The following is a 12,086-nucleotide window of genomic DNA, read 5'->3' as shown; positions in this document are numbered from 1 at the left end:
ATTTCCGCCTGTATCATTTATTTTACTTTATTTTCTTCCTAGTTTTAGCACACTTTTTGGATTCAATTAGGTTTTATATTAAACCCTTTTTTCACTGAATTTGTCTCAGCGAGTTATTTATTGCTCCATCTAGTGATGTAAATATTGTATGTTGTTATTGTTTTTATTTCTGTTATGTTTCTCTTGTTTTTTTCTTTTGATCCTTCATTATGTTTTTTAACACATTTTTAGCTTGTATTTTGTAGATCACTTTAACCCTCTCCTTTTCACTGAAGATGGCTCAAATGAGTCGAAACATGTTTGAAATTTATTGCTCCATCTAATGATGGAATTATGTTTTATATTGAATTAGGAGGATACATTTAATTTTTCCTTTGTAAATTGAAAACCTCATGCCTTTGGCATTTACCTTTTGTGCTGAAATTTGAAGGACCAGCAGAACTGTCATTGCCACTTTCATCTGTTATTACACCATGTTTGAAAGCAACAGGTCACGAACCACTAACCCTAACATGTAACCTGAACCTCAATCTAAGTGCCGTTACAGAAGAAGAAAGCCCAATCATGGTGCCAACCAGTAAAAACAAACAACACTGGATCATTCATATACAATGATGCACATGTGCGTCAGGCAGCAGCAAACATGTTAAAACCTCTACGATATAAAAAATTCTCAGTTTGAAATATTTACACTTTGAGGTATGGCACTAAGTCAATTGCAATTTCAAGAGTTGTAACGCACCTTATTGTCATCCATTACAGTATTAAGAGATTCAATCCACATCGGATCAATGTCACCGTCAAGAACAATCCACTTTGGGTTGTCACCAGAAAGGTTTGCTTGATCTCGCATTATAACTGAAAAGAGTCCTGAAACAGAGATAGAAATTATTCCAGCACTCACCGATTATCATCATAAAAAAAAAAAATAGAGAAATATATCTATCTTTTAGACCTACCATCTTTCCATTCTCGAGTACTTGGGTTTATGATCCCAAATAACTCATCGTTTGTTACAGCCTTTGGGTTCAAATCATTGAATACAGGTTTGCGTTTCATATTTTGATACGTTCTGAAAAGGGTCTTCCAAACTTCAGTTTTCCCAGTGCCTGCATAGCCAACTACAAACACTGAGTGTCGCACTTCGAGCAGCTCTTCTAGTTGCACCACCTAAAGAAATATTTGAACAGAATATAAGCTACTGTGCAATAAGAATTTTAGCTCCATTTTACATACCTGAGTCAATCTTGTTTTGGCATAAGCAAAGATAAAAGTAAAATGCACTCATTTTATGAGGAAGTCCGACTCATTGGCTGAATAGTCGGCATTAAAGCCTTCGGTTTAAAGGGTCCCAGGTTCGACTCCTGGCCAGGTCGGGGATTTAAATCACATGTGATTAATTCTTCTAGCTCGGGGACTGGGTGTTTTGTGTTTGTCCCAACACTTTCATCTTCATATTCAGACAACGCACTACACTACCAACCACCACAGAATCACGGAATAGTGATTACATCCCTCCATATAAGGTTGGCGTCAGGAAGAACATCCGGCTGTAAACCAGGGCCAAATCCACATGTGCGATACAGTTCGCACCCATGACCCCACAGACGTGGGAAAAGCAGTAGAAGAAGCTCTCATTTTATGACGAAACCTCGCATCACTCTGTTGTTGGGTGACTTTCCCATATTATGGGAAGCCAGGTGTTCAAAACATCCAGCAGTTAGTTATTTCTGAGAATTGTCACTGTTGTTTGTGTATTATTGTGTATGTTGCTTATATACTAAGTAATCAATTGGAAAATGAAGTATACGTTAAACAATGAATTTATTAGGTGGAATTTTACATGAAAAAAAAAAAACAATAGAAGATGTGTTAGAGGAAGTTTGCTCACAAATATTCTGACTCTAGCATTCCTACAAAATCTTGCATTTTGAATTTGATGAAAAAGTAGCATAAAATAGATTCAACCAAACAAACCTCATGATACAACAGCTCGTGAAGAGCCTTGGCCTTCCAAGTGATCGCTGCTCATCCCGAATGCCTGCAGATTACGAGGCAACGTGTGGCCAGCATGACGAATCCTCTCGGCCGTTATTCTTGGATCTCTAGACTGGGGCCGCTACCTCACCATTAGACAGCTCCTCAATTCCAATCACGAAGGCTGAGTGGACTTCGAATCAGCCCTCACATCGAGGTAAAAATCCCTGGCCTGCCCAGGAATTGAACCCAGGGCATCTGGGTTAAGAGACAGGCTTACTGCCCCTACACCATGGGGCTGGTGTAAAATAGGTTCAGTTAGTAATATGCAGAGGAAGCAGGAAAGACATGTTTTAACTGAAGATAAAATTGGGGATATTCCACCTTCTCTGTATATCACAAACTGAACCTGTTGTATGCTACTTTTTCATCAAATTTCAAATGTAAGAATTTGTAGGACATTTAAGAGAAAATCTCATAAAGTATCTTCTATAGTTATCAGTTTCATGTAAAATTCCACCTAAAAATGTTTCTGTTCAACGTATACTTCCTTTTCCAATTGAATACTTAGTACATAAGCATGTACACATAAGCAAGTGACAATTCTCAGAAGCAACTGCTAGGATGTTTTGTAAACCTGGCTTCAGACACTGCAGGGAAGTCAGCCAGTGGCAGACTGATGAGAGGTTTCCTCGAAAAATGAGAGTTCTGTACCATTACTTCAGCAATAAGAGATATGAAGAAATAAATTCAAAAGCAATCATTATTGTTCAATTTCATTTACTGAGGGTAATGTTGAGAATGAAACTATCTTACCCCTTGGCTAAATGGTCAGCATTGAGACCTTCGGTTCAAAGGGTCCTGGGTTCGATTCCCGGCTGGGTCGGGGATTTTAATCACATGGGATTAATTCTTCTAGCTGGGGGACTGGTTGTTTGTGTTTGTCCCAATACTTTCCTCTTCATATCCAGACAACATACCACACTACCAACCACCAGAGAAATACGCAATAGTGATTACTTCCCTTCACATAGCGTTGACGTCAGGAAGGGCATCCCACCATGAAGCAGGGCCAAATTCATACGTGTGGCACTGTTTAGACTCATGACCCCACAAGGTGCGGGAAAAGATATAGAAGAAAAAGAAGAAGAAAAAGAAGAAAAATGTAGAGAATGAAACTGGTGGTGGACAAACAAAGGTGATAACAGAAGGCTAGAACACCTCCACGATAATACTGGCTGACAAGTACCTTAGAGTTGTCCGGCTCCATGGCTAAATGGTTAGTCTGCTGGCTTTTCACAGGGGTCCCGGGTTCGATTCCCGGCAGTGTCAGGAATTTTAACCATCCTTGGTTAATTTCACTGGCACGGAGGCTGGGTGTATGTGTTGTCTTCATCATAATTTCATCCTCATCACGGACGCACAGGATGCACCCGCACCTGGCGAGCCGATCATGTCCTCAGACACTCCCGGCACCAAAAGCCATACGCCATTTCACCTTAGAGTTCAACTTGAGAGATCACTTACATTTATAAGGCACTGTCATTCTGTCAGCTTGAAGATAGATGATGATGATGTTGATGATGATGCTTGTTGTTTAAAGGGGCCTTACATCTAAGGTCATCTGCCCCTAAAGCTTGAAGATTAGAGCAAGGGACTTAGTTAGGATGTTAACAGGGTCTCCACAGGGAACACATCCAGCAACTATGCAAACTAAAGCCTTAGCAAATTCTTTCTCTGCAGCTGAGTATGTTTGTCCTGTATAGGTCAACTCTGTGCATTCCAAGTAAGTAGATACTGCTTTAAATGAGACATGTCGTATCTCTGGATGCCTCACACCAACCAATTTTGAAAAGGCATACCGGACCTATGGTATAGCACCACCCCCTGTTTGACAGCAAGTGGCAGCTGAAACTGAAACAAGAGGAGGACAGTCGCCTCCCTCTGCACGGCCACCATGGAATAAGACAATGTCTCTGATCATGAAAGAGTTTCATGATCAACATCAGTCTGCAACAGCTATACCAAGTGATCTCAGAAACCAGTATTGGCAGCATAAGTCAACAGAGGTGACCCCAGTTCATGCCTCACAATCGTGGCTAGTATTGGGAATGCCTACTAGGATAAGAACTGGTATGGCAAGAATTAGAGACCCCGCTATAACAATGGGGCTATACACAAAATGATGTCTGCAAGTGCATTTCAAGACCTTAAGTATCTGTACCATTGCATAAATTACCCTGCGGAAACTCAGCACGAATATTTTTGCACGTTCAGTGACAAGGCTATAGCAGCTGCTTCATAATGGATGGACTTCAACATTTGCAGAGAATCATTACTGGCCTTACATATTTGGCAAATAATGGGATAAGTATTCCCAAAGTAGTAGACTATTTCCTTGGAGACAATTTTCTTCACATTCTTGTACAGCCTACTGAATCCGTAAGTACCACACCTCCAAGAAGTACGTAGGTGCTTTGAAAAGTTCTCGGAATGTACTAGAATTAAGTATCTTACCTCGGTGGAACTGCTTTTATTTTTCAACATAGTCTCCCTGTAGACTAACGCATTTGGTCCAGCAATGTTCCAATGCCTTGATCCCATCTCGAAAATGAGATTCCTCCAGGCCTGCAAAATACCTTTCCAATTCGGCTGTCAGTTCTTCCCTTGTAGAAAATCTCCGTCCACCGAGGAAAATTTTCAGCTTGGGGAATAGATGAAAGTCTGATGGTAAATCAGGTGAATAAGGTGGATGTGGCAACAATTCGTACCCCAGTTCATGAAGTTTTGCCATGGCAATAACACTTGTGTGCGGCGGAGCGTTGTCCTGATGAAAGATGACCTTTTTCCTTGCCAAACCAGGCCTTGTTTCGCGTATCTTTTCCTGTAGTTGGTTTAGGAGGTTTGCATAGTATTGCCCCGTAATTGTTTGGCCAGTAGGAAGATAATCCATCAGCAGAATGCCTTTTGCATCCCAGAAAACTGAGGACATGACCTTTTCGGCCGAACGCACTGCCTTTGCTTTCATTGGTGGTGGTGAATCAGCATGTTTCCACTGCTTTGAATGCTGTTTTGTCTCTGGGGTATAGTAGTAGGGGACCTAAGTTTCATCTGTAGTCACAAACCGGCACAAAAAATCTTGTTGGTTGCACTGAAAATGGGCCAGACTTTGTTTGGACATTTCCAATCTGGTGCGTTTATTGTCCAATGTCAAGAGCCGCGGCACCCATCTTGCGGATAATTTTTTCATACCCAATTCTTCGGTTAATATATAATATACCCATTCAGAAGACGTCCCTACAGCTTCAGCAATCTCCTGCACTTTCAGTCGACGATCCTCCATGACCATTTTATGCACTTTTGCGATAAATTCTGGGGTCGTAACCCTTTTTGGCCGTCCACTACGTGGATCATCATCCAAGCTCTCCCGACCAAATTTAAACTCACTGGTCCACTTGGCAACAGTTGAAAATGAAGGCGCAGAGTCCTCCAGTGTGTTCTGAAAGTCAGCATGAATTTTCTTTGCTTTCATACCTTTCATTACAGAGTATTTAATCACTGCTCGAATCTCAGTTTCTTCCATTGTCACAAATTACTACGCGGGAACAACGACAAAGAGTCGTCACTACCACACTCCTGCAGCTAGAGCACTGATGCGCCACGTGTTCACTCACAAAGGATGTGTGATTATTGCGCGGCAACCTTGTTGCTCTAGCACTGACATCTAGTGGTGATTCCGAGAACTTTTCAAACCGTCCTCTACTAGAATCAAAGGTAAGCTTCTTCAGTAAGTTTCATTCATTTATCTGAAGTAATATAAATATTATGTAACATTCTGTTTAAGCCTGCATCATAATCATAGATATGCACCTCTCAGCCAGTCCGCAGAATGAAAACCAACAATGAGCCATCTTGTACAGTTGTACAGAAAAAAAGATAATTTGATATTTAGAGTCTGAATTAAAGACAACATTCCCAATTGTGAGATGGTCACATTACAAAGCAAAAGAATTTTACTTCAAACCACATGAAGAAATCCAACAGCAGACTTGATTATAAAATAAAGTAGTTCTTACTTTAAGAATGAAGTTATCTTCAGGCTGCAGTTGTAAGTCAGTTGCTGCTTGTTTCACTGTTCGTTCAAAGTCCATATCTCGCTTCCTAGGCACATCAAGAGCTGGAAAGAGGTCTCCAATGAGTCCCATGAACACTGGAACATCGTCAGTTACGACCTTCGGAACATTGAAATCTCTTAAGGCTCTCATCAGTACTTGTTCTTCGGGACGACCAGGGTCACCACGCTAGTAAAATAACATTCAACCAATTGAGAAGAAATTCTCTACAGCCATTTCTAACTATTTAAACACTACATTACCATTGTACATTCAAAATTCATTATGCAGAGTCTGTTCTGTAAGAGAATTTTGTAGAAACAAACACCGTATTTACGCGAATAATACCCGCACATTTTTTTAAAAAAATGTTGGGGCACGAAATTGGAGTGCGGGTTTTATTTGCGTCAATGTTGGCATTTTTTTTACAAAATCAGCCTTCCTAAATTTAGTGCAGGATTATTCGGTGGCGGGTATTATTTGCGTAAATACAGTGGCGGGGATTATTCACGTAAATACCCGTATTTACGCGAATAATACCCGCACATTAAAAAAAAATTTGAGGCACGAAATTGGGATGCATTTTTTTGCGTCAAAGTTGGCATTTCTTTTTTTCAAAATAAGCTTACTTAAAGTTAGGGTGCGGGGATTATTCGGTGGCAGGGATTATTCGCGTAAATACGGTATTTTGTTTTTTTACAATCTGCTTTATGTCGCAGCAACCCAGATAGGTCTTATGGCGATGATGAGATAGGAAAGGGGTAGGATGGAGAAGGAGACATCCATGGCCTTAATTAAGGTACAGCTCCAGCATTTGCCTGGTGTGAAAATGGGAAACCACGGAAAACCATCTTCAGGGCTGCCGACAGTGGGCTTTGAACCCAAAGATAGTAATTTCTTGACCAAAGATAGTGTTTACAAATAAATAATAATTGAAAATTACCCATCATTGTAGCTAATGGACTCTTTTCTAAGTGCCTGGGTGTACAAACAAAAACTTACACACAGAGAGTTTTGATAGAAAATGTCTTCCAAAATAAAGTTATATAATATATATGACATATTGTAGACACAGCTATACATTACAAGATAGGCCCATTAAATTACCTTGTCAGTTCAACTTTAAAACTGTAGTTCCTTCATTTACTTTACCGCTGTTCATTACTTCACTATTTCTGAACACCCTCTTTAATTTTCTATCCATCATATGATAAATTATTGTATTACCTTCACAAGACGATAACAACACTTACTTTGAGGGATCCTGCGACTACCAGTACTGACTTGATGGCTCTCAAGCCCCAGTCATAATGGTCTTGTTTGGACAAAAGTTCCTTACACAGTGTATACAGTGTGATAAACTTCCGAGCCAAAATACGAGCATCCTGGAAACCCTCTGCTACCAACATGATTTCACATATCAGTTCAAAATCAGGCACCACCATAGCACAAGGTCTGAAAGAAATTTAAAATCTCATTATGTATGAAGTAGAAATACAAGAAAATCAGGAAAGTCATATGGGTGAATAATACTTCGATCACTGCTTCTGGTAAGCAGATTATTGTATGATGAAAAATGTAACAACAACATGATGAAATTTTTAATAAGAACATAAAATCACAAAAATTTTTATATATTCTATTATTTTATAGTCAAAGCAAGAATTATGATATGATGATGATGATGATGATGATGATGATGCTTCTTTTTGGAGAGCTTAGTGGTTCAGCTGGTTAATTGTAAATATTTTGTTCCCAGATTAATAGATTAAATCCTGGTTAAGGTCAGTGTTTCAGAACTGTTGTTGGCTTCTGTTGTTAAAGTACAAATAGACCATAACCTATGTCTAAAAAGAATGTTGGAAATTCAAGAGATGTTAAACAACAACAACAACAACAACAACAACAACAACAATAATTCTTTCTCTTTCTTCACTATGCTCAATTAAGGAGTGTGTTTGAACCTGTTAGCTTCTTCTTCTTCTTCTTCTTCTTCTTCTTCTTCTTATAAAATCTCTTCACGAATTCATTGTATTGTTTTTTCCATTCTGCTGTCCACTGTTTTCCAGTGGCCTTCTTAGCTTTTTCCACAAATTTGTGATTTGCAACCAGAATTCCAAACAGTTCACGATTTTTATGGTATTGTCTGTAGCGTTTATTTCTTGTAAATCCAACCAGTTGATCCTGACCTTCTTTGAATGATTATAGCTTTTTGGTAAAACTATTATTGTCCATTCTACAGATGTGGTCATAGAATTTCAAGTGTCTCCTATGTATGGCATTGGTAAACTTATCTGTTGCTATGTACAGGTCTGTAGTTCTTTTAATCCATATGCCATTTACATTATTATTGTGCCGGATGTTTGGCCTCTCCGCACATTTAATTTGTCCGCCAACTCTACTGTGGTGCTGTTAACAGCAAGTTTATGAACTTTTATCAAGAAGTTGCTCTACTTGTGGATACTTTGACATTTGTATAACAGAGGTCTCTCTCATGTGAGAAAGTTTATTATGTAGTACGTAATTTCTTGAGTGTATATTGGTAATACTGTAAGGAGTGACATCATGTTGCTGCCCCTTTCCTTATATGGAAGTAACCAGTCAGCCTTGAGGATAACGTCATCTTAGTCTCGAACTTTCCTACCATGCCCTTTTAAGAGGAGACATTTTGACTGAGAATTGGAGTGCAGCTTGTGGATCTTAGTGACAAGACTCAGCGATATGGAGCTGGATTCTAAGGGGCAAAGCTGAATAAACCTGACATTACAAAAAGGTAGGGAGAGTACCTGCTGTTTTAAACTTTAACTTTGGGAAGCTATTTGTGGACTTTAACTCTGAGAAGTTGTCTTCGAACTTGGGGTTATAAAGAAGATGGCTAGGAACCTTATAATTAAACTCAGAATTCAGTATATGTTCTGGAAGATTAGGGCTTCCATTATGTATGTTTAAAGTTAGGTAGATCTTCAAATTATACCCTGATGGGTTGTTAAAATTGTCGGAGGCATGAGTGTGGTACCCTCATCATCCTCCGTTCTAAATGAGTTTCGGATGACTAAAATTTTCTTTTCTAAATTTCACATTCTCCCCCTTCTTTTGGCTTTCGTAAGTTCCCCGGTAGTATGGATTAGTCACTGATTCTATGGGCTTTGCCCACCTAAGGATTTCTTTTTTACTCGTGTAAGGAGTGCTGTTGCAACTTCCAACTCTCGCTGCTTAGTTGGCTTTTCCTGTTTGTTCCTATACTAGTATGGGCCTTCTGCTCCTGCTTCATTGGATTTTTTGATCCATATTTATTTTCTGTCTGAATAACGAGTGTACCCAGTTCTTGCTAAGGTAATGGGTTATTACCCTTAGGTAATAGTATGAGCCTAGTGGCTCAGAAGATGGTAATTCATTAAGCTTAAGCTCCTCTTCTATTGTAAAGGCCGGACTAGATTTTGAATTCTGTCAATATGATCAGGGGATCATTTAGAAGTTGTACTGGGGCTTCACCCCTGCCTTATGTAAATATTTACATTAAATTCAAGTGAAATATTTAGAGTGTTGTTAGGCTCCTTTTCTAGGAGCATTTTGGAATATTTCCCTATTGTTTTCTGTTGAGATTATTCATTATAAGCCATGGCTCTTCCAACTGTTTGTAATTTTTATGTTAACAGGAAAAGAGTAAGAAAATATAAAATATCTGTAATTTTATTTACGTGCTCTGTCTGTCCATTCAACCCATGCACTTCACTTCCTTCTGTGATCCACAACAAACTGTAAAAATTATTCTTATTCTTATTATTATTATTATTATTATTATTATTATTATTATTATTATTGTAACCTTTACTACGGTGGTTACACAAAACAAAGCACTAAACACAATAAAAGGGGGAAGTTAAGAGCAACTACACAACATTAGAAACCACTACACACTCAGAAACATTAACTGAAATTGCGCGGATCTCCGCCGACCAAAACATACGTAAATATCAGTAGGGCCAACTAGTGGACAATAAACCAGGAAGGTGGAAGGAACTACGACCTACTGAGGCCAAGGACATGGCTTAGATTGCAGATTCGGAAATAATTCGCCGTGATCCTTAAATTTGAAAAAAATATTATTTACAAGTGAAATTTTACAAATACATTCCGAAACCAAATCCACAAACTTGCAACTTACGAACTATAAGCTCCGTGATACACATAACTTAGAGGTTCTTTGATAATACCTACATACAAGTTACAAAATTCCAAACCAACTATACATCTAGTTACAAATCCAGTTGTACATTGCAATTTACAGTGAAGTAAACGTACTCTCCAAAACTCTAGCGTACATCAAGTGACATTGAACTACCAGAGGCAAATCCCAAGGTAAATATATCAAACTACAATCTACATATTTAGTGAAATAAGAAATGGGAATGCCTCGAAAACAAACAGGCAAGCCCAGCTGAAAAGCTAAGGCATCATAAATAATTAATTTGGCGAATCTAGGTTAGGCTAGGGCAGACTCCTATATGAAATAGCAACCGAACATTACGGAAATTTTAGCCGGAACGGAATTGAAGAGTGCTTACCCAAAGATGGGCCATCCTGGTAGCGAGGCGACGTCAAAACTTTGGACAACCAGATAGGCTGCTCACAGACAGACAGATAGACCAAGACCGACAGAATCCCTCACGAAAGTTGCCTCGCGCTCTTTATAAAGGAAACCCCTGGCCTTGGAGTAGCCAATCTGAATGCATGAGCCCCCCTATTGCCCCCTAGATTCACCAATCACAACTCCAACTTTAGTCGCGAACTTAACCTACATTCTCGAATACGCGATCGTGAACCTTCCATTTCCAGAACGGTCAGAAAATACATTCTAGAATACCAAACCAACAAAAGGCAACACACCCTGTTCAAAAATTTATGTAACAAAAGTTTATGGATACTTCCAGTAAATATAGAACTGAATACTACTATTTACAAATACATATGGTACAAATATTACACAGTACAGGTTAGGTCATTACAAATAAAACATTATATCATACTTTACAAATAAAGTCTTGAAAAAACACTTCCACTACATGTTCAACTGTGACAATTATTAAATGAACCTCTCATTTATTTATTCTAATGTCAGAAACATCTTCTACACAGACAAATATTACTTTGAAAAATCAAAGGTACCTATATTACATGAATTGTGACCAATATTTAGCAATTTCAGGTGTATTTTGCATTGCCTGAAACAGTTCACCTTCAGTACAAGAAGATGGACATATCGGACAATGAAGCAAGAGTTTTATGGTTTATTCTTTGTCTCATTTGCACTTGATGTTGTCAGCATCTGTATAGCCTCATCTCACACACTTGACTTTGGACTTGCCCGTTCCTGTCCTCAGTCTGTTCAGGGAGTCTTATTCAATGTAGCCAAGTGGTATACCTTCTGCTACTGTCACCTATCCCAGGATGTTAGGGATCTTAGTTTTCTACAACTGTAGTCTTGCCATTTCAGGTGATCCAATTAGTTCCTGTGACGTTCGCAGGAAACTTTTCATGGACTTGAGTCTTTGAACTGGGGGTATATGCCCGTGCAGTGGATGAGCACTTTCTTGTTCTCCCACAGAAAGAAGACATATCCAAACTAACAGGATTGCCCAACAATACACAAAACATAATTTTTTTTTTTTACAACTGACTTTACATCGCACTGACACTGATAGGTCTTATGGCGACAATAGGATAGGAAAGGGCCAGTAGTGGGAAGGCAGAAACTGTGGTTTTAATTAAGGTATAGCCCCAGCATTTGCCAGATGTGAAAAAGGGAAACCACAGAAACCATTTTCAGGGCTATCTCCCGAATGCAAGCTCACAGCTGCATGCCCCTAACCGTTTGGCCAACTCGCTTGGTAATAGTAACTTCAATCAAAATATGTAGCACATAAATAACCCCCCTGAATATAGAATTGGCCATGACCATGAAAATAAATTAGTTGTAACATAAAAAAATGACTGCTA

At 39.0% G+C, this 12,086-nt stretch overlaps 1 protein-coding gene across 1 annotated transcript in view; it reads right to left on the bottom strand.

Moving 5' to 3' along the window:
* Dhc93AB (Dynein heavy chain at 93AB) overlaps window positions 1–12,086 on the bottom strand; it is a 780,004-nt gene that overhangs the window by 246,921 nt on the left and 520,997 nt on the right. The window contains exons 39-42 of the mRNA XM_068228295.1: window positions 7,343–7,544; window positions 6,054–6,278; window positions 960–1,170; window positions 743–870 (exon numbers count right to left, since the gene is read on the bottom strand). Of these exons, the coding sequence (XP_068084396.1) occupies window positions 743–870; window positions 960–1,170; window positions 6,054–6,278; window positions 7,343–7,544 (766 nt within the window). The remainder of the gene's footprint in view (window positions 1–742; window positions 871–959; window positions 1,171–6,053; window positions 6,279–7,342; window positions 7,545–12,086) is intronic.

The sequence above is a fragment of the Anabrus simplex genome, chromosome 6, assembly GCF_040414725.1.
Source record: "Anabrus simplex isolate iqAnaSimp1 chromosome 6, ASM4041472v1, whole genome shotgun sequence".
NCBI lineage: Eukaryota > Metazoa > Arthropoda > Insecta > Orthoptera > Tettigoniidae > Anabrus > Anabrus simplex.
This window is presented reverse-complemented; position numbering and strand designations above follow the sequence as displayed.